This window comes from Pseudorca crassidens, chromosome 13 (genome assembly GCF_039906515.1).
Source record: "Pseudorca crassidens isolate mPseCra1 chromosome 13, mPseCra1.hap1, whole genome shotgun sequence".
Taxonomy (NCBI): domain Eukaryota; kingdom Metazoa; phylum Chordata; class Mammalia; order Artiodactyla; family Delphinidae; genus Pseudorca; species Pseudorca crassidens.
The window spans coordinates 7436691-7462847 of record NC_090308.1 but is presented as its reverse complement, the minus strand read 5'-3'; the positions used below and the strand labels follow the sequence as shown (position 1 = coordinate 7462847).

General features: G+C 42.5%; 1 protein-coding gene across 2 annotated transcripts in view; it reads left to right on the top strand.

Moving 5' to 3' along the window:
- SLC22A3 (solute carrier family 22 member 3) overlaps positions 1 to 26157 on the top strand; it is an 88800-nt gene that overhangs the window by 34071 nt on the left and 28572 nt on the right. For both annotated transcript variants that reach the window (XM_067701610.1, XM_067701609.1), the window contains exons 2-5: positions 6135 to 6238; positions 8612 to 8766; positions 10442 to 10610; positions 11455 to 11572. In XM_067701610.1, the coding sequence (XP_067557711.1) occupies positions 6135 to 6238; positions 8612 to 8766; positions 10442 to 10610; positions 11455 to 11572 (546 nt within the window). The remainder of the gene's footprint in view (positions 1 to 6134; positions 6239 to 8611; positions 8767 to 10441; positions 10611 to 11454; positions 11573 to 26157) is intronic.

The following is a 26157-nucleotide window of genomic DNA, read 5'->3' as shown; positions in this document are numbered from 1 at the left end:
CCTTGGTCTGGGAAGATCCCACATGCGGTGGAGCAACTAAGCCTGTGTGCCACAACTGCTGAGCCTGCACCCTAGAGCCTGCGAGCCACAACTGCTGAGCCCGAGTGCCACAACTACTGAGCCCGCGTACCTAGAGCCCATGCTCCGCAACAAGAGAAGCCACCACAATGAGAAGCCCATGCACTGCAGCAAAGAGTAGTCCCCGCTTGCCACAACTAGAGAAAGCCCGTGCACAGCAATGAAGACCCAATGCAGCCAAAAATAAATAAATAATACATTTATTAAAAAAATAATAAAACCATTCATTATGCTATTTATTATCATCAACATTAGATCAGTAATCATAATGCAATTGGGAACGTTTATTGGGTATTTAATATCTCGGGCATTGGGCTAAGTACTTTACATATATTACCTGAGTGACAGCATCAGTCCAGTTCTTACCCCCATTTTATAGATAGGGACACAGAGGGTTAAAGACACTAAGAAAATCACCAAGGGACACAAAGCTAGGAGTGTTAGATCGACACCTGGGCTGACTCCAGAGCCGCGGTTCCTCTCTGCCCTTAGATCTGTCCAGATTCAGAGCCTGTCATCTTCCTCTCATCTTCACATAGTCTCAGTTATTTAGAGAAATCGTAAACATTTTCAGATGAGTAATTGCTTGTCTTCACTACAAAGAAATAAAACAGCTTGAACGTTGATTTGAGGGTGAGTCACGAAGGTCTTTAGTTAATAAATGATGAGGCATTATTTTTATTATCCACCTTGGAGAGCAGCTGATATGACAGGTGATGCTCTATAAACCTTGCATCACACAGTGGTGCCTCTTTATGCCTGTGAAATCACCTGTTCTAGGTGATGGTTGCAGACTCTTGGGTTTCCTGTCTCGTCTCTGAGTCTTGCTATCATCTCCTTGGAATCTCGTTCTGTCCCGGCACCAGGGCTTCTGCTCTGGACCTCTCCATTTGCAACCTTCCAGACTCTTCCTCTAGCTTTTAGAACTTCCTCCTCCCTGTTGTGAGCTCTCTCGATGCCTCTGGTGTCCTGAATAAGAAACTCTGTCCCTGCGGGACCTGCGCCCCCTTCCCCGCTGGGGGCACAGACACAGGTGCTTCTTCAGCTTCAAACCTGAGCCTGGCACCTCCACTGCTGCAGGCAGATCTGAACCTCATTGGCCCGCACGCTTCTGTCCTTGAGCGTCGGCTGCCCATCGCCCTGCTCAGTACCCTTCTTTTCCCTTTTTTTCCCTTCTAAATGCAACTCATTGTTGAAGGATCTGTTTAGGTCCCACCTTCTTCACGAATCTGACGGCTCTGGGTCCCAGCAGTCCTTTCTTTCCCTGAGGCCCTCACGCATTTAGAGTCAATCCCATTCCATTCAGATGTCAATTCCTCTGCATTTGCTGCCCATGAATTGATCCTGGCTTTCTAAGCCGTATAATAAGCTCCTCACAGAGGCAGAAGCAAAGCCTGCTCATCCCTGGTACTGCTCCCAGCCTCGTCTGCATGATGCCAGGCCCACCACTGGAAGCTGTAAATACCTGATGGTTAGTTTTCATACCTGCAGCTCATCATGATGCTTCATACAGATCAGAAAAGCATTAACATTTTGGTATTAAGATACCCAGCTAATGCTATCGGATCATGTTAAAGAAATTTTCATTGAAACTAGAATTAATAATGACATCCTTCCCCCTCATGGAGACCCAACCCAAATGATTTTCTTTATGATTACACTATTTTTAACCATTATTAGGCTCTGTGGTGGCGGCTTGTTGATTAGAAATGGAATCCATCCATGGGGGTCAATGTGTGATTGTCTGGCCGGTGCTAAGTGTAGCCAGAGGCACCCTACACCCAGTGGTCAAACCAAAGGCACACTGGAGTCAAATACCGTGATGTTCCTCTAAACTTAGAATCTCTCACGTGAGAATTTGTTCAAGAAGGCTAAACGAGACATCTATGGAAAAGCCAGCTGCCGGTCATCAGGGGTCATTCCCTGTGGTTTCAGGAGCGGGCAAGCCCCCCTCCTGAGGTCCTAAGTCTCTTGCATCCCTGCATTATTTTTACCTTATTTCCTACCTTTGGCCTTTGTATTTGGAAGATATTCTGTTACTCTGGTTCTAAGGATAATTTAGAAATCAAAACTTGAGCATAGATCTGATGATGACCTGCTCCAGCATTTTATCACGACAACCCAAGTTAACATAGTGTCTGTTTGGATTTTAATGACTAGGAAAAGCTAAAAAAATCACTTGGTTGGAAGCTCTTCGAAAGTATCTAATTAGGCTAGAGTTGTGCTTTCTGCGAAATGAAGCAATGTGATCCCTTCCAGCATTCCATGAACAGTTGTTTGAATCTTTTATCAGATTGGATTTCTGCTCATGCGAAGGGGAGTAACTCTCTTTGTGTAAAAATGACTTGAAATTTAAATAAAAGTGACTTTAAAAGAAAATTAACAGGATGGGTACACCTGGATTTATGAGCATTTAAAAATAACTTGTACACTTAGGAAAAAAAAAGGAGATGCTTCCCTTGTTCTTGGAAGATTGCCTTAGGACAGACGTAAATGCTTGTGTCTTTGATTCAAACTTAGTTAAATTTGACAAGAAATGGGTTTTAGGTCTCCCTGGTAACTACAAACAGCTTTTAGTACTTTATTTCAGGAAAAAGTCTTCAGCCTATGACGTTCATTGGCTTTGGTACATGCCAACCTCTCTCTAGACACAAAAACATATCTCAGACCCAGAGCTGTTTTGGCAGCAGGCAGCGAGCTCAGAGCCGATTAGGAAGCACCGGCCCCAGGAGGCAGGGGTCTGACTCCTGACTGTACGTGCAAGAGTCAGAACCAAGCCCTTCCATCCTTGTGACTGCAGTGTCTGTTCCCTACTGGGAACCTAAATGTGTGTGTGTGTGCATTTCTTTTAAAGTTATGTAATTTGTTTATATTAATTTCTTTTGTGCTTTTGAAAAATGGCAGGCTCCCAGTCATAAAAAGAGAAACTAGGCTAGGTATTTCAAGCGGGAAGGGATTGAATAAAAGGATTTGGGTTTGAGCTGTTTTGGAAAGGCTAGAAAAGCAAGGAAGGACAGCTCCTGCAGAACCCCTGCCCTGCTCCACAGCATTTGCCCCTGTGTAGCCGGGGAGTGGTTAAAAGCACTGACTGTTGTCACTGCTACAGTTGGAGCCAGTGCTGCTGCCACAGCCAGAAGCAGAATCCCCACAACCTGCCTTCTGATCTTGCACCAGCGCCCCCTACTGGCAGAACCTAAACAGAACCCCTGCTGGCAAGGATTCTGAGAATTGTAGTTTCCACTCCTCCAGCATCTGAGATGCAAAACAAAGTATAGCGGACTGACAATATGTGGTCTGGATGGTATCATAGTGCTTTAGAAACTAAGTTATGATAGCACTTTAACCACTTAAACATTTATTTTATTTTATTTTACTTTATTCTATTTATTTATTTATTTGCGGTACGCGGGCCTCTCACTGTTGTGGCCTCTCCCGTTGTGGAGCACAGGCTCTGGACGCACAGGCTCAGCGGCCATGGCTCACGGGCCCAGCTGCTCCGCGGCATGTGGGATCTTCCCGGACCAGGGCACGAACCCGTGTCCCCTGCATCGGCAGGTGGACTCTCAACCACTGCGCCACCAGGGAAGCCCTAAACATTTATTTTAAATTAATTTTGTTGTGATACAAAATACAAAAAAATCCTTTTTGACAATTTCTTTTATGGGAGAGTGAAAAAGATCACTTTTTTTAAAATAAATTTATTTCTTTTTTATTTATTTATTTTTGGCTACATTGTGTCTTTGTTGCTGCGCACGGGCTTTCTCTAGTTGCGGAGAGCGGGGGCTACTCCTTGTTGCGGTGCGCGAGCTTCTCATTGCGGTGGCTTCTCTTGTGGCAGAACATGGCCCCTAGGCGTGTGGGCTTCAGTAGTTGTGGCTCGCAGGCTCTAGAGCACAGGCTCAGTAGTTGTGGCGCACGGGCTTAGTTGCTCCACGGCATGTGGTATCTTCCCGGACCAGGGATCGAACCCGTGTTCCCTGCATTGGCAGGCGGATTCTTAACTGCTGTGCCACCAGGGAAATCCAAGATCACTGGTTTTATATTAGAGAATATCTTTGTGTTTAAAGAGTATTTCGGGGTATTTTAATTCACGCAATTCGAAAGCAGCTAAGTATGTTCATAAAAGGATAGCTCTTGCTGGGCCTTGCTGTGTCATCTATGAAAAGCATTCCTCTATCTTTAGTTAACCAAGTTATCTGAAGCTCAGCTGGAGGATTTGAGAGGTTATATTTGACACTGGCTGACATTTTTCTGTGTCAAAATACTTTCTCTGGCGGTTAAATCACCTGTTTGACCTCTGAGATTTTATATACTTTAATTGCATCCTTTATATGTTTAATTCTAATGGGAAATTATTTCAGATAAAATAATCATCTGCAAGCTTACTTAAAATGAAATTGTTCTGCTTTGGAAAACCAGTACCTACATTGACAATAAATCTCTTTTAAGTTACTCCTACTATGCATATATGTGTATATTCTTACTTCTTTAATCTCCATAAATCTTTTCGGTAAGTCTATGAAGTGAGCCAGCTACTACTGACCCCAGTTTTCTTTTTCCAGCTGTGTTAGTCGACAGGTCATTAGCTGTAGAATCAAGACAAGTCAGGTTCTATAAATAAATATTATTACAGTTTGCTTCTGAATCGGTATCTATAAGACCACTCACAATTCCTATTCCAACAGCATTAATTTTCTCATCGTGCTACAGTCTAGAGCAGTGGTCTTCACACTGAGGCAAGCATACCATTTGGAGGTGTGCAGAGAAAATCACAAGGTAGAGGGCCTGGCTACACTGAAGGGAATCAGTTTTCAGAGCCTCAACGCACATATGTCCAAAATGGATCTGTCTGAGGATATGGACATGATGAGGATACAGGCCTTTTCCTAACATCCTTCTCCCCCTTTGCGGAAGGACTCCTACCTCTCTTCCATCTTCCTATGATGTATTGACCTGGGGTTTTAAAACCTGTGGGGCACCAAACAGTGGGACAGTTTGGAATATTGGTAAGAAAGTAAATGACCCTAATGATTTGATTAAACAACTTTTTGTAAGTCTGGTGGTTTCCATTTCTTTCCTGACAGCAAGACTGTAGGAGTCTTAAATGGCATGTTGGTTAATAGAAAAGTTAAAAATAATTTTGATGATAGATTACTCTGTAAATCTTGGCATTGAGAAGGAAGCAAAAGAATTGAGTAACAATACTGTAACAAAACTCTCTCCATTCCCATTAATTTATTTATACAGACAAGTTTTCTTGGCACATAACTTTATAAAAATGAAAAACAGGAATAGAATTGATGTTGAGCCCTAACTCATTCTAGTAATAAAAAATCTTCAACCACAGATTACATGAACTAAGTGGAAAACCCCGGGCTTTTTTAACATTCTTCTAGAAAAGGGGCAGTGCATTTCCAACAAAATTTTACTCCTGAGTAATAATTCTTTTTCAAGATTCATCATATGTTATGTTTTTGTCAATTGTGTTCTAAAAGTAACTGTTATAACCCAATCAGAAAGGATTCTAATAGTTAGAAACATTGTCACAGAAAAAAATGTTAATTAAACGTCAATTTATGTACATAATTTATTACATGCAGAAGTATTTATTTACCTGTCCATTAACATAATATACATGAACACAAAACACATTTTCTACAAAAAATATTAGGATACATGTATGTGGGAATGAAAACAAGAATTCAAAGAGAAAACAGATTAGTGTCAAATTTTAGGCTGTTGAAGAACTTGTTTTCACCGGATGGTGGTAGGCGTCACGTGGCTATAGTACTCTATCAGGCACAGTTGAAAGAACGATTGAAAAATGTCAGCCTTTGTCGTGTACTGAAAATTACATCCATGGCAGATAGCGAAACTGATGAAGAAGACGTTTATATATCACTGTAAAAATATCTGCGATACACTTAAAATTTTTATTTAAGGAGCATATGAGCAAAAATGTTTAAGGATCACTGGTCTGGACAGATGATCGGGTGTCTTGAGGGTAAGCATTGCCACACGTCTCTGTCTCCCATGTGTTTTCTTTGTTTTCCCAGTTTGACCTCGTGTGTGGCAATGCATGGATGCTGGACCTCACACAAGCCATCCTAAACCTGGGCTTCCTGGCCGGGGCATTCACCTTGGGCTATGCAGCAGACAGGTAGGCATGGGTGTGGCAGCCAGTTTACATCTAGAAAATGATGTGTACCTATGGAGAGGAAGATGTTTCATGTTGACTATTAGAAAACTATTCTTGCTAATTTTGGAAAAAAATCTGAATTCCTCCACTTGGGACCTTCATACCTGTGAGGCTGCGCTAATTCCTTCCTTTGTAAGCTTCGTCTCCTCACCCCTTGAACTGTACAAAAGGTTGGGGCTGCTCCCCTGGGGTGTGAATGCATCTGAGAGGAAACACAGAGCCGCAAGGCCGTGACTTCATGGCGGGGCCCACGGCTGGCTGGCTGGATGCCGTGGAGGTGATTCCATGGGCTTCGGTAACTCGCTGATCGCGGCTTGACTCGCTGATCGCGGTTTGATGAATTTAGTCATAAGGTCGCTCCCTTACAAATCTGTTTCATTTAATTAAAACAAATTTTTGTATTTATTCTACAAATTAAAAACTCTGCAAAAAAAAAAGTTTTCCAAAAACCATGAAAAGAATTTGATCTATTCTTGAAGATCCATAAATACACAAATACACCAGTTAGTGGCAGACACAAAGTGAGTGTATATATTCAAGACAGTCGTGCTCGCTCTTCAGATATCCCCGTTTCAGACATTATTGATGTAGGTTGTTGTACTCCTGTTTAACTGTTCCTTTATGCCAGTTCTCGGTATGAACAGACTTGCAGTGATTTAACAGTTCTCCGTGTCCCCCATGTCTGGCTCACTGTTGCTCCCAGCACTCCAGCCCAGCATCAGTGGGTCAGCGTGACCCTGCTCGCAGTGGGCAGGGCTGGGAGTGTCTCTTGCAGAGCTGAGAACGGCAGTTAATTGGAGAATTCAAGACAAAATGCCCCCAATCCTGTAGGCAGTTGGTGGTCTGCACTTGACCAGACCAGGACTTCAAAATGGGTAGCACCTTTGGTTCCTGTCCCTTCCTCTGTCGTCTTTTTCGTGTGTTGTCCCCCAGCCCTCCTCGGCATGTGACATCCTCCTTAATCCTCTGTGTCTGGTGCTCTCTCCCTGTCTTTTATCTGTGTCTTTCCTACTGTTTCTCCTTACAGCCTTTTCAATTCATTTTTCCTTCCTTAATCTTCCGCACACAACCCTCTCTTTCCTAACTGGCTGCCGTTTGGAATTGAGTTACAGATTTTCAATATGTATTTCTTTCATTTTGTTGTTACTCTTCCTAATTTAAGCATTAGGTTTTGCTTCTTCGGCATGTTTCTCTTTCACAGCCAATCAACGTATCTTCAAACTAAAGTAACTTGACTAAAGGAGGGGGCTTTTCCTACCTGTGTTCCAGGAGGGGCTGAGCATCTGTCCTCAGATGTGACCCGGTACTTTGGGGAGGAAGACAGAGCTGTGAATAATGCTGCCTCACCTCGGGGCTGACCATCTTTCAGCTCCTTCAATCTCTTATGTTCTTGAAGGAAAGGACAAGAAGCAATTTAGTAGGTCCTATATCTGTGAGAGGAGAGTGGGAAGGGCAGAGAGTGAATTTTAAAACCTAGGTAAACCGAGACGACTTGTGTCTCTGGAGACTCTGAAGCAAGATGCTGTGTGAATTTGATGGAAATTTCTATGGGAAAATGTCTTTGAATCAAATCTCTCAAAGGTCGTTGATGACAGGGCTTCACCAGCCAATAATCTAGCACAGCTATACTGAACCACTTAGCATCAGACTCTCAGAATATTGCCCGCGGTGACCTGTGTCTTTTGCCTAAGCGCTTTAATAATGGCTACGTAAATGGTGAAAGTAAAACACAAAACTTAAGAACAAATCACATTTATTGTGAACTTGATAGTTTGTAAAGAGCTTTCACATTAGCATCTCAGTTTGGTCTCTACAACCTCACTGTAGAAAAGATAAAAGAAAAAAACCCACAAGCAAACAAACAAAACCTGCATCTTGAATTATTTAAGGAATTCACCCAAAGTTGCATGACTTGAGCCAGAAGGCCAGGCCTCCTGGCTGTCATGACCATTTTGGCTTCTTTCTGTCCCTTTCTCCTCTGACCCCACCCACAGAAATGCTAGGAAGTGTCCAAGCTGTGCCACTGGAGTGACTGTATGGGAAAAAAACGTTGTAATGGAGAGGGTCATCTCTTTGGAAACTGCAATCCCAAAGGAAGCATTCCATGCTTTAAATTTTGTAATGTCATTTCAGAGGCATATGTTTTCATTTGCCCTGGCTTTGCTATAAAACAAAGAGTAGCATTTTCAGCGATCCTTGACATGGTAATAATGAACCTATAAAGGACACAAATTCTGTACTTAAACCTACTTTAACAACACTTGCAGTGAGAGTCTTCTCATTGTGTTGAAGAAAACGTTTAAGGTAATCTCATCCTTTCTCTTCCTCCAAAAGGTACGGCCGAATAGTCATTTACTTAATATCCTGTTTCGGTGTTGGCATTGCTGGTGTTGTGGTGGCATTTGCACCCAATTTCCCTGTGTTTGTGGTCTTCCGCTTCCTACAAGGCGTGTTTGGAAAGGGAACGTGGATGACTTGCTACGTGATTGGTAAGAGCTGGCTACGCCTCCTTGTCTGTTCGAGAACCAGGGTTAGGTGGGTGAGAAGTCCCGCTGGTCAGCCTTCCTCCAGCAAGTATGGCGAGGCTTCACTGCTGCCACGTTATTTCTGCAAACAGGAGGATGCAGGGGCAAGATGCTGACTCTTTAGAAATTAAAGTTCCATCTTGTTTTGGGAACCAAGTATGGACTCTCACCAAATACTGGGGTGAACCACTTTCTGGCACGGCCATACGGTTATCACATGGTTTCTTGCTTTGTTTTCTTAGAGACTAATCTTTAGAAAAACTTCAGTAGTTCCTTGAAACTTTTTTTTTTTTTTTGGCTATTGCCATGTGGATTGTGGGATCTTAGTTCCCTGACCAGGGATTGAATCCAGGCGTTCAGCAGTGAAAGCACAGAGTCCTAACCACTGGACCACCAGGGAATTCCCCCTTGAAACATTTTTAAAACATTTTCCATGTATTTCTGTGATACAGTTTGAGATAACATTGCTGTGCTCTCAAATATTATTTCTTTAATTCTATTCCTTCCGCACAAGTGGAGAACTTTCTGCCGTGCAGGAGATATGGCCTGAAAAGGAGAAGTTCGTTTGTAACCCTTTGCTATCTTCCATACCTAGAAAGTTGGACGTCTGAGTGTGAGGAAAGAAAAACTTCTCTTTGCTCCTATTACTGGGGAAGGTCCTGGCTGCTACCTTTCCAGTAGTGTCTTGGGTGGGCACCCACTCAAAGTCGTGGTGGATTTGTGACCAGGGAAATACGAAGCCTCCTCTTTGATTATCACCCCAGATCTGTGGGCTTCCACTCACTTCTGTTACTGCTGGACAGCCCCTCTTTGGGGTGCCCGCTTTGGGGACCCTTTGAAGATCTTTTTGTGGGTGAGGAAGGAGAGAGAGAGCTGGGGGGCTGACGGTTTGATGGCTGGAGCAGAAGGGATAACTTTGGACTATGAAGCGTTTTTAAGGAGACCCCAGTCTAGGTGAGTTTTCCTGGTTGTGATCTTAGGGCAGCAATAAGGTAACATACGCCAGGATGATCAGAATGGAATTAGAGACAGATAGAAACAGATCAGCAGGAGGGGAGGGGAGGAAAGGATGCCAACAGTAAAATTCCTCATGTGATTTTCAAAGAAATATCACACAAATGAAAGGTCCACCCCTGTGGAGAGAATTATCACTTGATAGAAACTCTCTTGTGATAGTGAAAAATTTATCTGTAGAATCTAATGTCCATGATGAATCACCTAAAGAGACTGTAATATGCAAATCTTTAAAGACTGATAAAATCTAGCCACTTTATTGTATTTATGTTTTGATACTTACAATTACTTTTCAAAATAGTCATCGTCTAAGCTTTCCTAAAACCAACACATATGTTCTTTGAATACCCGGAAGGGTGCTGGGCTGGGTGCGTAGGAGGATGGCATATGCTTGTTGATAACGCAGAGCAGAGGGGGAGAGGAAGGGACCTGAGCTGTCTGGGAAGCACATCCCCATCAGGGCAGTGCCTAAGGAAGCTTCGGGATCTTTGAGAGTCCTGTATAGTATTCTAGCGCCGCTGATGGATGGACGTCACAGGTGTAACGTCTGTTTGTTTGTTTGTTTGTCCGTTTGTTTTGGAGCTGGTCTTGAGCTTCCCTAACCTCTCTGTTTGTTTTCCTTCAGTGACAGAAATAGTAGGTTCAAAACAAAGGAGGATTGTGGGAATAGTGATTCAAATGTTCTTCACCCTTGGAATCATCATTCTCCCTGGAATCGCCTACTTCATCCCCAATTGGCAAGGAATCCAGCTGGCCATCACGCTGCCCAACTTTCTCTTCCTCCTTTATTACTGGTAATGTGGTTTTGGTCATTATCAAATCTATTCTTATTCCGCAGAAATGTAGAATTTGTGCTTCCAAACCAACATGAAAACGAAGGCGAGATTTTCTAACATCTCCAGAATGGCTGTGGGCCTTGCGAATTTCTAGAGATTATTTATTGGTTTTTGACTAATAGTTATTATTAAATTCATAAAATTGAAAAACACCTTTAAAATAGAGTATGAATTATGTTTTATTATTTTGTAATCTTTTTATGAAAACTACAAGGCAACAGACCGTATCTGCCAGTATTTCAACACGCAGTTTAAATGCAGTGAACAAGATTTGCTTGTCTGTGTGTTTTATTAAGCAAACTAATGTGACTCAGGAATTCTCAGGGGAATAAGAAAATGTTAAGAGCATCAGAAAATTAAGTTATCGGAAAGCTACCGGTGTATGCATTTGACTCCTGTTAGAATGAACATATTTTAATCATCCTCTAATCTAATTTTAATAGATGAGCAAACCAGTTTATGTAAATTGGGTTCTTAACCTTTTCCTAAATGTTCATTAAATCCCAGTGTTTTTCATCTTTGTAGTTGAGGACTGTATATTCTAAAACAGTCTTCTTGCAAGAGCAATGTAATATTGATTATTTTTATCATGAGCAATAATTCAGTTATCAAGTGAGCATTTTTTCCCGTCCGTTATAAACTTACAAAGATAATCTATGTTTCAGAGAGCCAGTTCTAAGCTCTCAGAATCTCCGAAACATGTATCTGATCGCAAGATCCATTTCAACAGAGAAATTCAAGTCATAAACTTTTAAGTTTTGAGATACGCAGGCATAACTCAAAAAAGACTTCTTCTCACCAGGGTGGTTCCTGAATCTCCCCGTTGGCTGATTACTCGGAAGAAAGGAGATAAAGCATTAAAAATTCTGAGGAGCATTGCGAAATGCAATGGGAAGTATCTCTCGCCAAATTACTCGGAGGTAATCTTACGTATTACTAGTAACAAGTATTGTTAAAGTGGGTGAATTAATGTCACTTATGCACATATTATCAAATATATGACTAATCATTTTTAGTTTGACTTTAAAAAAACCTTGGGAAGAATCATATGGTGTATTAAAGAAGAAATAATTGCAAAGTTGTAATAGCATTATAATTGAGGTGAATTGGTCATTTAGTCCATATTTTAATAGTTGCACCAAGTTACTTGAATTACTATACTTGAATCACCTACTATAGGCCCCATAGTAATTAATCATTCATTCATTCATCTTAATTGGACAACCTATAAATCTTTTCTTGACATTCAATTTAAGTCTAAAGATTTGTCTTTAAATTTAGTCTTGGAAGTATTATCTCTGCCGACCAGAGCTTGGGCAGTAATGTAATAATTCAACCTTTAGACTTAGACAGGCTGAATAATCTGCCCTCCCTCCCTCCCTTCCTCCCTTCTTTCCTTCCTTCCTCCAGCAAAGGCTTTTTGGGTGCCTCTGTGTCACTGCATTAAGAGAAAAGGGGGCTGTGTATTAAAAGCTCATTCTTGTCTTTTCAAAGATTTGATATGCAGCCAAAGACATATGCATGTATTTGAAGCAACGCCTGAATAATTAGAGAATAACATATAAAAAAGATACGATTTTTGCTTTAGCTGCAAAGACTAAGGGAATGCAGAATAACAGAGGATTATTATAAAAGGAATATTTAAGAATAATTTTTTTAAATTTATTAAATTTATTTATTTTTGGCTGAGTTGGGTCTTCGTTGCTGTGCGCGGGCTTCTCTAGTTGCGGCGAGCAGGGCTACTCTTTGTTGCAGTGCCCGGGCTTCTCATTGCAGTGGCGTCTCTTGTTGTAGAGCACGCGCTCTAGGCACGCAGGCTTCAGTAGTTGTGGCATGTGGGCTCAGTAGTTGTGGCTCGCAGGCTCTAGAGCACAGGCTCAGTAGTTGTGGCGCATGGGCTTAGTTGCTCCACAACATGTGGGATCTTCCCAGACCAGGGATCGAACCTGTGTCCCCTGCATTGGCAGGCCGATTCTTAACCACCGCAACACCAGGGAAGTCCATAAGAAGAATTTTTAAATGTTTAATATTAATATTGCTAACATTGTTTTCTTTTGTAGCATTCAGTTTGTCTTGCTAGAAACGTTCTGATAAAAATGGGTTTGTGGGTTGTGTTGTCAACTCCCCAGCTTCCTAGCTCCCCAGAACCTGGTCGGTTATCTTCGGATTTCTACCTTCTTCTTTCACTCTTACATTAAGCAACAAGCAGTAGGCTCTGTGTATACAAAGGTTTCAACTGACCAATTGTCACTGTTGGAAGTAGATTAACGATTTACCTTGAGGTTTACAGGTCATAAAATATATGGTAAAGATAAAACGTGATCTGTTCCAACCATGAAGACTAGTTGATCCTTGTCATTCTTTGACTGAGAACATTTGAGCTGTGCTTCTAGGGAAAATAACATCCCACTGCCCTCTCAGCTTGCTCTGGTCACACGAGCCATTGGTCTGCACAGCTGGTTCAAATGAATGATACTTTGTACTCAGTTTTAATGGCCAAATGAGTATTTTTGCTATTCGTTCATCAGTATCCTGAAGACGTTGCAGGTAGTCCCAGAGCTAAGCATGTGTAAGATCTAAATCAAGGTTTTAAGAGTGTAGAGAACATAGTGTGTGCTGATGGCTTATGAAGGAAGATGTTGCATTAACCATGCACATTGTGTGTTACCATGAGTGTTGCTGAGACGCCAGAGGATGATTCCCCAAATAGCTGCTATTCCACATCCTATGAGTGTCCAGTCCGACACCCACTGACCCGCTTCGAATTCACGAGCAGGATAGAGATCGTTTCAGCAGGGAAGTACTTAAATGCTCTACATCGTTGTGACTGTAAATGATCGGGAACTATGGATCCGATGGCTTCCAAGACACTTGAACTCTAGTTTTTAGCAGTTAGATGATCTCCATTTGAAAGTCAGGTTTGATCAGACTTCGATTTCTCCAGGACTTCAGTTGCTCTAGGATCCTAGCTACCACTGTGGGCGTACGATCCTAGTGATAGGTGTTGTGATAGGTTGATGAGCCTCTTCAGTCTTTTTTTAATCTATAGGTTTTCTTTTTCTAGCAACTTTTTCTAGCAACTTCGGTGGAGAATGCTACGGAGTTTTCTCTCTGTTGAGTTTTCTGAAGTCTAAATTTCACTGATTACATCTCTTCGGATCCTTTAACGTGACCCTCTGTCTTGTATTCCCTGTGATGGAATACAGCTAAATATAACTAAATTGGTAGTTAGATCTAGAGTTAAGCAAGTTCAGGTTTGTCATTTTGGGCAAGACTACTTCATAAGTGGCTTTGTACATTTCCATTAAGAGACACCTAGTATCTCTGTGCCTCTCTATTCTTTTGTGATGTTAGCTGCCACTGATAATCATTGCCTGGATTTATTCATTCATCAGAGATTGCAGATTGACAATATTCCCATTTTGCCATTATTTCTTCATGTGTTACTGGAATACTTACATAAAGACTAACTTATCCCATCAACTGAGATGACTCTCACATACAGTTCCTATAGGAAAGGCAGGATATAGGCATAATTCTTTCTTTTCAAATTAGCAAATTGGTTGCCTGAATTCTCGAAGTGATCAATGCATTGTGGGCTGTGGGTTTTTTAAGCCTCATTATGACCTCCTGGATTTATACATACTGTGTATGTTTCAGTCTTCTGCAGTTATTGTTATTATCCTATTGATGCTCAAATTGCCCCCGTCTTTGGACAGACGAGGCTCATCTTTGCTGGTTCCTGAGTCCCTCTGCCACACCTCTGGTAGTTTCTGAATGCTTCCTTGCTCATTAGCACGACAAGATTTTCCAGGCTTGTCTTGTAAGTTCCAGTCTCATGCTTGTAATCACCTGCTTCTCAATGGGGGCTTCAAGTTTTGAAATAAATGTCTTCAAACTGACCCTGTCCATCTCCAGCCTTTAAAAATTGTACAACCTAAGTAGAAAGGCAAAGTATTGTCTTTAAAAAGAGAAAGAATTTTAAAACGTAACGACGTTTAAAACACCTTGCTAATAGCTGAATTCAGTCAAATTATAGGCCAAACCATAGTTTTCTATTTCAGAGATATTAATGTTTCCACGAAGCATGGTAATGTGCGAAATCCCTCTTTCAATGCTCAGAAATACTGGTGGGTAGTGCAGGCATTTGACTTGAGCTCCAGCACCAGCACCAAGGCAGGATCCTATTATGGTTTTGGGGGTAATGCTATCAATTACTCCTCTTTTGGCAACTCAAGGAACTATTGCCCATGTCAACAGTAGGACCACCAGGAAACCTTACGGTTCCACAGTCACCTCACACCTTCAGAAACCCTCCATTGCCTTAGCTGGTATCCCTGCTCTCTGGATATAATAACAGCAAGGCACCCATGCCCAAGGCTGGTTGCCCAACGCTCTCCTTACACTTTTCGCGGAACCTCTCTTTGGTAAATCCTGACTTTTGGAAGAAGTTATTACCATGTAAATGACCTCGTCCCCCAAGACCTCTCCAATTCCCACCTCATCCTAGGGGTGCACATCCTAGGCTGCAGTGAAGCTAGAATGAATTAGAAAGAATCTGCTTGGTAGCAAAGCGGCCCTAGGAGATCTGGCAGGTCTACCCTCCTCTCATCACAATAGCCTCAGCTACCTCCCAACACCAGCCTGTTCCATTGCTGACACCAGAGGTGCTGCTCTATTTTAGGCCCGAGAAGCAGAAGCGGTGGTGGGGTACCAGTTCAGAGCAGAGACTGTAAAGGCATCATGAGTTTCTGACAGCTCTTTTGCTCTTTCCTTCTGCTACAAGAACAGCACATCCCAAACTGGAGCTGCTCCTTCAGCGTGGGTCCAGAATGAGAAGAGCTACAGCTCGGAACAGAGCTATAGCAGCTGACCTACAGCTGAGATGTGGAATGTGGCCAAGAAATCATTGTTTCCCCTGTAAACTACAGTCTGCTAAATGTGTCTCAGTAAGCTACAGAGATTTGAGGGTGTTTGTTTTTGCAGCCAAAGCTAACTAATGTAGCTGATAGTAATAGTACTGGTTCAGGTGCCAAAGTAGGGTTTGGTGATCCAACACATTTTTTGCTATCTAGATGACACTGGATTGTGGTAGATTAGATTATTGTTTGAAATAGTCACATCTTCCCCCTCGTTTCCAATGCATGAAGATACTTCCTGGCTCCGCTGATGCGGGGCAGAGCAGTGTAACCTGCTCTGGTCTCGTGATGACTGAAGTGTACGGCCTGCCCTTCGACTTCGGGCTTGGCCGTTCGGGTTGCTTTGGCCAACGGTAGGTGACCAGATGTGATGCAGTAGAGTCATGAAACGTGCTTGGGCTTGATCTCTGGGCTTCAGCCAGCACTGTGAGAAGAATAGCTCCAGGTTCTCCTACTGGCCACATAGAAGGCTAAGAGACATTTGGAGGAAAGCTGCTCTAGCAAAGTCTCCCCAGACCTAGGTCAGCAGTCTCCCAGCCAGCCCACAAATGTGTGAGCTCAATGAACGCTTATTTTATGCCACTGTGCTTGTTGCAGAGCACTATTTATCAAAAGCCAACTGGTGTCCTGATTAAATAGCCATCGCCACTTACTGACCTGGACTCTACAGCCACATAGGTAGCAGCTCTGGCAGCCGTTTGGGTTTCATTCTTTTCAAAAAGGATTTGAAAGATGTCTCTCTCCCCCTCTTGTCTTCGTGTGGGATATGCTCCTGGAAAATAGTAGGCTACAACTCCAGTCAACAAAGAGGCTCTGATACTACCCAACTGAATGTGTCCGTATTTGTTGGCGATATTGTTATGCTCTGTTGACTCAAAAACCTATAAGGCTTGATTGCAATTTCCTTACTTGTATGATATGCTTATATAGTTCATTGTTCAGAGCTAATCACAGTTTATTGAAATGTCAGTAGTAGATGTTACACTGATAGTCATTCATGCATAAACACACTCATGGGCAGTTCCCATGGTGACGTGTTTGGGTGACATCAGGAACTGAGACTTGAGCTTTCTGATCGCAAAGGGAACATCATCACTATAAATGATCCCACTCTGATATAGTTCCAAGATTGAATATATTAAAACCTCATTAAAAAGTGTCAGGCTAATTTTTAGGTTACCTTAGTTACCAGAGAGACTTCCAACTCTTAACAGCTGCCGTGTTTCCTATATTTTAATGAACCGTCACAGAAGCATCAGTATTGCTCCAGAGAGGGACTTTCCAGCTTTGGGAATGTCTGTTTCTGACATTTGCTTTCCAAAGGGGATTTTTATAAACATAATTTTTGTTCTTCCGAAAGAGAAACCACACCATGATTCTGGCTGTCATGAAGCCCATGTGAGTTGTGTGGTATTTTCGTCCAGTTGTGCTGTCTTTGTTAGTTTTCGTGTTTAATTATTATCTCAGACTTGAAACTTAAAAACTCTCCCATAGAATTCATTTCAAAAGATCCAGAGAAAGTAATTTAGGCCCAAGCAGTGACCGTGTCAAGAGTGGGAAAGGTGTGAGTCTAGAAAATAGTAAAAGACAGTGGGAAAAAAAGTCTCTGGAAGCTTGTACATTACTTGCCCTTAACAGAAGCAAATCTTCATTCTTCGACTTCACACAGAATAAATGATTCCTGTTCTACCAGCAAAGCCGTCATCCTTCACATGACGTGTTAAAATGATTACTGTAATATGCCGCCACCTTAGCTTTAATTTAGAATATTCTTGAATGCATAAAAAAAGTCAGGGCGCTTCATATGCTAAACATAAAATGGATCTTTGGAGCTGAGAAATAATTTAATAGTACTCTAGTGAAATCCATTTTTGGAAATAGCCTGGGTTCTATAAATGGGCTATATTTCAATTCTAATTAGTTCCCATGTCTTTAACTTTGTGAAAATAAGACAATATTGCATGAATAGGGAAAAATGTTTATGCTACCGTTTAAAAAGCCATAAAAACAGCAGTGAAGGACTGTTGAATCCAGAGCGAGTTCCTTTCCCAAGCTGGGTGATTAAATAGTAAGTCTCTTCCACTAAAGGAAATTTGGCCTAAAATCTTCCAGGTCAGCGGGCTCTCATTTCACCTGTACAAATCTTGAGGGAGAGTGGTCCAGAGCATCATATGGCTTTAACTGAGCTAGAAATCCAAGTGTCTTATCCCTTAAAGAAGGAGATTACAGCCGTGGAGAGGGCAAGGCAGATATTCAGGGCAGCTCCTCAAAGAGCAGCATTTTGAGTGAGGAACCCTGGGAGACAGGCCTTCTCTCCCCTTCCCTGAAATTGACCTTCCAGAGTCCCTCCTGAAATAACTGGGCTATATGCTCTTGCCACGGTCTTAAGACTTGAGAAGTATACATCAGAACTGTGAAAGAAAAGCACTCAGCATCATTGTTACATAAACATAAATAAATATATATGTAGATACAGTGATACCAGTCAGTCCTGGTGTCTGATGACATCTTTCTAACAAGTAATTGGATCTACAGAACCCAGGACAACTAATGGACTCAGATGGTGACCAGTAGGGTGACCAGTTGTCCTTGTTTGCCCAGGACCGGGAGGATTTCTAGGATACTGAAGTCGCAAAGCTAAATCTAAAGAAAGTCTCAGGCACATGGGCGTGACTAGGTCAGTCCTCCCCTTCCCAGCTATGCTTAGAGAAGGATACCAAAGATGTACATTTTCTGGCTTCAAAAGCCCCTCCCAGCCCACTGGGACCCTGATCCCTATGAGAAGACAGTGGGCTGCCTGGCCTGACTAGAGGATGGGACCTGGGATTTCCCGATGTCAGATGCAAGCTGCCGGGGCCCCCAGGTGGCTGCCAGGCTTCCTCTTTCTTCCTCAATCCCTAATTCTTTAAAAAAAAAACACACACACAAAAAAAACACACAAAACTTTTACAGCCTTTATTTGAAGGTCTAACATGAAGTGATATTCCTTTGAAAAAAACACACACTTTATTGATGTATGATTGACTTGCAGAAAGCGGTACATATTTCATGTATACAACTTGCTCAGTCCCCTGTTTCTACTATAGTTCTTAATCTGGACTTGAACCCTAGTTGTTCGACTGGGGCCCTGGGCCCCTGCTTACTTTCTGCCTGTTCTTTCTGTCAAAAGTGGGGTCCCACTGCTGATGTCTTTACTCATCTGTTGTCATAGAGTTAGATGTTGCCCCTTCTGATAACTGCTGCCTGATCTTTCTGGAGACTGTGGCTGCTGAGAACCCGTCCTCCAGGTGGGGCCCACACGGGACAGCAATGCTGGCCCACAGGAGGCCCAGGTGTCCCCTCCCCCCACTGGCCTCTCTTGGTGTACATTCTTGGTCCAGACACAGAGCCAAAGCACCTCCATTCACCTGGCCTACTCTCCCTAAAGCTGAGATTCCAGCAAACACCTAGGCAAAATGATGTTGGATTATGACACAAGGGGAAGAGTTCCAAGCTCTATATAGTGACATTTAGAGCCATGTCAACTCCTCATTCATTAGTTACAGAATCTGGGAACAATGGACTCCTCCCTTTTTCCATCTCAAAGGCTGATCCTTGCCCTTCAGAACAACAGCCCTCCTGTTTGAGCCCCAGCACCCCTGTGGTGATGCAGAGAAGCATTTGCCTTTTTCTGGCCTAGCCCAGGCCCCGGTGGCATTACGAAGAAAACTAATTAAAATATAAAACAAAATGAATAAGCCACACAGGCTTATTTTATTCTGTTAATATTGATTGCTCTTTTTTGCGAGAATTGTGAAATTGCCTACTTCAGTTATTTTAATTCTGGGTCTCTCTAATAGAATAAAAAGTGAGTTTGCTTTTGCTCTTGCCTTTTGAACACTTGCCAAGAGAATGGCCCTCTAACACCATCTTTGAAATCTTCATATTCTATCGTGTGAGAGAGGAAGATAGCAGCCTTTTCCAGTGTTTTGTTCCTGTGCCACTTGGCCCACGCTTGTGTTTTTGGCAAAAGCAGTCTCTGCAAATCCAAATTGCTGTGCTTCCCTACTGTGAATAAATGAGAAAATACTAGCTCTTTGGGAAAGTGTTCCTTGCTGTGGAGGCCATGATGGGTGCAACTTCCAGAACCCTGCACATCCAACTCCCTGGCAGGATTTCCCGGGCATTATTCCTAATCCAGAGCTGCTGTTGCTATGACAGTGCTGCTTGCTAGATCTCCAGTCCATTAGGAAAACTGCCTTTTTTCAAGAAATAATCCTAAGAAAAGAGATGCAGCCTGGGTGAAATCATTTAAATTCTCCAGGGCTGGGCTTCCCTGGTGGCGCAGTGGCTGAGAGTCCGCCTGCCAATGCAGGGGACACGGTTTTGTGCCCCGGTCCGGGAAGATCCCACATTGCCGCGGAGCGGCTGGGCCCGTGAGCCATGGCCGCTGAGCCTGCGCGTCCGGAGCCTGTGCTCTGCAACGGGAGAGGCCACAACAGTGAGAGGCCCGCGTACTGCAAAAAAAAAAAAAAAAAATTCTCCAGGGCTAGGTTGATTGTTGGAGTATGCAGACATGCTCCTTTGATGTAGATAAACATGAGAAAATTGTAAATAGTAACAGAGAAAACACACTGGGATCTATTCGCTTCCATCCCTAGAGATTCCCCCCAGGTAGATGGTATAAAGGTATCAGGTGCTAGATTTTCAAGGGCTAAATCTTCCCTTCCCTGGAAAAAATAAAAATTAAGATCCATCTAACAGATGGCTGGATGAAGAACAGCCAGGTTGTGTTGCAATAGCAACACTTCTTCACGTGGGTGCAGATATGAACGGGACCAAGCCTATGCAATCCAAGGATGGCTAGATTTCTTGGTTTAGAACAAATAATGTGGGTCTGTGCTGTTTTCATTTTTCTTTGAATCTGGCACTATTGGAGGGAAGTATAATTTAATGTACAGAAAGGGGACCTGATGGAGAGGAAGCCTTCCTTCTTCAAATAGTGAATGTACCTTTCTTAAGGTGGCTGAATAAGGGAAGCTTTAGAGTGAAGAAGTCCTTATATCCTTCCCAGGAAAAGGACTTAGGGAACGCTGGGGGAAATGGCCTGAACCAAGGACACTCTTATGCTAGAAAAGTAGATCTTTGTTACCATCCCTAGGAATGGGCATGGAGGGGGACCAAAGAGGAACGTTCTGGCTAACACACTCCTGCCTCGCAGCACCTGTGACCTCAGCCCCAGAGTCGATGGAAGAATCATGTGGTAGTCTGTCCCGGGGGGGCCACTGATCCTTGGGGACCATCAGGTTACTGCCAAAGTCCACAAACCATTTGCAGCCAAGTCTTATCTGTAGAATCAATGAATACATCTTGGATACATATACACTATTATTGCAGATGAAGGTAGATGCCGTTGTGATGAATAATGACTAAGGAACTGAAAGGCGTTAAGTTCATAGCAAATCTGTGTTATGTTGTCGTCTCAATGAACAGAATTAAAAGCACAATTCCTATCATGTGCCAGAAGTTCTCATACTCAATTAGGACAAGAGTCAATGATCAGTAAGCACCAACAGGGTTAGTTTCCATCAGCTGGACAGCTGTTCCCTGAGCTCTCAGAGTTCAAGTTAAATGACGTTCTCAGAAGAAGCTGAAGGACCCCACAGAGTCCTGATAAACAGAATTCTCGACAACTTCCGAGATTTGTTCAGTTTTTTTAAATTCAATAAAATAAACTCAAGTTCATTATATTCTGCTCTTTCACTGACCTTAAGGACAAGTTCTTCCTCTGAAGTAGCGAGAGTTGAGCAACTTGGTGTACAATTATCTTACTGTGTCTCAAAGGTGGGTCCTTGTTTTCTTTCTTGTTTAGGTTTCAGAGCCAACACACCACTAACAGTTTAGATCTTGAGGAAGACTGAGGAAGGCTTACTGAATGAATACTCAGCACGATTATTTCTATGGCCCCAAGAACGATAGAGATTAAGTACTTGCCGCATGTGTTGATCACTAGTGGAGTCTCCAGGCTTAAATACTTCTCTTTGAAACCTGACGCGGACAAATCTTACCGAAGACAATTCAAGTATTCACTCTGCAATTCATAACCGTTAACATGCTGTATTTATACAGGCTGATCTAAAATTAGCAGGGGACAGATTGGATGGCAAGTGAGTGAAACATGGGCTCCATGCCATGTAGTGTCCTTCCCACAGTTCTGTAAACTATGTGGTACACTTGGTTGTCTAAAAACAACCGGCCTGTAAAGTTCAAGTTGATTATTAGTTACTGCACTGAAAATATTTTTCACCTGGCACACTGAATCAGGGAATATTTTATTTGGTCACCACATATTTAGAAAAACCATTTAAATGTAATTGACATGAGGTTGTCCCACAAACGGACACACACCGTAGCAGGAATTCATCTTCATTTGTTCACCCATTTATTCAGCAAATAGTTACAGAGCACTGGGTTCAAAACATCTAGTTTTAAACAACCTCTGTGCAATAGTCACTTTCAAAAATGCCTCCCAACAGGCATTCAAGGTGCCTTACATTTTCTCTAATTCTCTATGGTTGGTCTTCTTTCTTTTGTTTTGAGCTGTTTTCAGGTCCCCCCTCTGATAGTTCCTTACCTATTCAAATATACTCAGTTTCATCATATAGATAAGTTTAATACAACTAAATGTAAATTTTTCCTCTCATTTAAAGCTGAAGAACAGCTTAAATCTCAAGTGTAGAGTTTGGAAACCGTATCAGTGTGTTTTAATTTTGATGGCATTGTCTACAGAAGGGTATTCTAATTGGGTCTCAGTTAGTACATCTGTTAAGGCTGGAAACTCACCTATGTGTTTCTTGGAATATAATAAAGCAAGTCACATTTCAAAGTTAGAGTAGAGAGTGAATGCAGTATAACATTAATACACGTCACTGTGGTCCAGAGTGAAGCCATGAGACTGAACAGGCTTCACTATCAAAAACCTCCAGGGTCAGAATTCCAGGCATGGTGTGTACCACCCACTCGTGGCTTGCACTTAAAAGCATCTCATCCCTCTCTGTAGTTCTGCCTGAACAATAAAGTACATGCCAATGAACAATAAGTAACTGTATGCAGAAAAATATTTTGTAAATCAAGAAATAGAGAAGGGAGAAGCTTGCAAATTCTAGAACTCACCAAGGACTACGATATATATTGGGGTGCGTGTCAACTGCTCTTTTAGCTGTTCAGCTGGACTTGACTTTCTTTGGAAAATTTCTCAGCTTTCCCCAATGCACGTACATAAACATGAAACTAAGGGCTTTCTGAGGTGCAGAAGTAAGGCAAAATTTGAATAGTTGGCAAGCCTGGAAGCACTGAAAGCAGAGGAAGTTCCAAGCTGACCTCTAAGTAGCTCTGTAGCAGGTGGTTTGGGTGACCGTCATTTTTCTTTGAGCGCAGAGTTGAGTTAAGCCTGTCTCTCTGCGCGTGGTACAGCCATCGTTGGGCTGTGCAGGCCCCTCTCCTGTTTGGTCGATTTGATTTTCCCTTCCTCCACTCTCCCCACTCTGCCCTCAACAGGTCCCCAATTGAATGTGCTTGAGGTATGCCCTTTGATATTGATGTGCCCTTATAAACCAGAGCTTGTGGTATGTGTGGGTTTAGGTGACATAAATGGCGTTGTGCTGCTCTAGATCTCGTCTCATTTCTTACCTTTTCATGGAGCAATGTTTTAAAGGTCTCCCTGTGTTGCCCACACGTGAGTGCTGCGTGGTTTTCGTCAGTACCTTCTGCTGTATTTGACATCTCCGTCCTCCAAACCTGGGCTGCCTCCAGTCATCCTGATAAATGTTTCCATACATGTCCCCTTTGTTTATCCATTCTCTATATAATAGTTTGCATCTGCTAGTTCCAAACTCCTAACCCATCCCTCCTAACCCCTGCCCCTTGGCAACCACAGTTCTGTTCTCTATGTCTGTGAGTCTGTTTCTGTTTCGTAGATAAGTTTGTTTGTGTCATATTTTAGATTCCACATATAATGATAGCATATGGTATTTGTCTTTCTCTGTCTGACTTACTTCACTTAGTATGATCATCTCTAGGTTCATCCATGTTGCTGCAAATGGCATTATTTCATTCTTTTTTTCAGCTGAGCAATATTCCATTGCATATATGTACCACATCTTCTTTATCCATTCGTCTGTCGATGGACATTTAGGTTGCTTCCGTGTCTTGGCTATTGTAAATAGTGCTGTTATGAACATTGGGGTGCATGTATCTTTTTGAATTAGAGTTTTCTTTGAACATATACCCAGGAGTGGGATTGCTGGATCTTATGGCAACTCTATTTTTAGTTTTTGAGGAACCTCCATACTGTTCTCCATGGTGGCTGTATCAATTTACATTCCCACCAACAGTGTAGGAGGGTTCCCTTTTCTCATACATGTCCCTTTGGACATTTGAGAGGTTTCCCGTGGAGTATAATGCCTAGAAGTGGAACAACCGGGTCCTGGGATGCATGCAAGTTTAGTGCCCTAAATAATGCCGCATTGCTTTCTGTGTACACCCATTGAGTGTCCTGTTTGCCCATGTACACGTTTGGTACTTTCCAATTTTCTAATTTGGCCAGCCTCCTGAGTGTTTTAGGTTGCACGTCTCTGGTTACCAGTGAGGCTCAGCACATCTTCGTGCGTATTGCTTTGTTATTTGTGTTTCTCCTCTGTGGATTGCCTTGCCATATCCTTGCCCACGTGTATGGAATTTTCTGGATTTGTTGGACTTATTGGATTGGATTTGTCCCCTTCTATTTATAGGATTGCCTTTTATATTCTAAACTTTACCCTGTTGTTGGTTTTAGACATTGCGAGTATGCTTCCCTCAATGTTTTAGCTACCCATTAACTTTGCCTATTTTTTGTTTCATTGACCAAAAATTCTAAATCCTTAATTGATTTGATACAGTCAGATCAGTGTGTTTTCACCTATTGATTGTTTTCTGGGTTTTGTTTAAGAAATCTTCTGTACCCAAAGGCCACAGACGTTCTCCTATTAGCTTATGGCTCCGTCACATTCAGGCCTGAATCCACCTGCCCTGCTCCCTCAATGCCTCTGTGAAGCAAGGATCCACCTTTATTGGTCTCAGTACTGAGCTGGTTTTCTGAGCACCAGCTAATAAGCGAAGCATCATTTATTAAGTTCCCATTTCTGAGTCTAAATTAGTTTACAGCCTAAAACCTGTCTACTATTTTTAAGGAACCCAACAACTCGTAACTTATCTATGTGCTCCTGGGCTTCAGATCGGGGCTAAGATGCAGGCGCCTTGCCAGCGTTATCAATGAATGTCCCACACCTGTGAAGCTCCATGTGGCTGGAGATACGTGAACCAGATAATGAACCAGATCACTTAGACCTCAGATTCATATACAACCAGCAGACAATCATGTTCACACTCTTGGCCTTAAAAGATAAACACACGTTTGTTAGCAAATGCCCAAATATCAATACTTATCCTCTAAAACACACTTTCTGATTCTGGACTTCGCTATCTAACTGCCCATCACTGAAATGAAGGAGAAATACTCTTCAAAGCCGGAACATCAGTCATGCAAAAGCAGAAGGGATATAATGTCCCCCCAAGATACTCAAGTATTTCTTTAAAAAATGAGGATTGTCTCTGGGAGAATGATGCCTGCTCTGCATACCTCTCAAAAGGAGGTGACAGCGTATGAACATACTTCATCAGTGTAGAACGAGATCATGATTTTCAGACCCACCAACACCTTCATTAAGTGTACTTGGGGGCTCAAATGGGACTTGTTAACTGTTCCATTCCCTGGGCAGTGGCGTAAGCTCTTAGTCACAAGCTTTCAATGTGACAGCAGGTCTACCCAGGGCTCCCTCTGCTTCTGTGTTAGTTTTATGATTTATTTCAGTGATAAACTAATTAGTGCCTGTTGATTGAAAAAGCAGTAGAAATAATCCTCATTCCTTTTTAGGAGTTTTAAAGGTGGATTTTATCAAAAAGACTTATTATTTATAAGAAGCAAACAAAATTTCATGAAAATTGCAATTTCCCCCAATTTAAGTTGAAGTCTTAGTTTAATTACTTCAAAATAGAAATATAATACTTAGCATAATAAATTCCTATGAAGAAGAGGGTATAGACCAGAGGGCTTTTTTGTAAACTTGAGAAATCTATGGACTCTTTATCATTCAGGATAAGCCAGGTGTGCATGTAACAAACACTCCCCAGATCTCTGTAGATTAAAACCACAAAAGAGGGACTTCCCTGGAGGCGCAGTGGTTAAGAATCCGCCTGCCAATGCAGGGGACACAGGTTCAAGCCCTGGTCCGGGAAGATCCCACGTGCCACGGTGCAACTAACCCCGGGCACCACAACTACTGAGCCTGCGCTCTAGAGCCCATGAGCCAGGTCTACTGAGCCCATGTGCCACAACTACTGAGCCCACGTGCCTGGAGCCTGTGCCCTGCAACAAGAGAAGCCACCGCAATGAGAAGCTTGCGCACTGCAACGAAGAGTAGCCCCCCGCTGGCCACAACTAGAGAAAGCCGGGGTAGCAGTGAAGCCCGACGCAGCCAAAAAAATAAATAAGTAAATAAAATTTTAAAAAT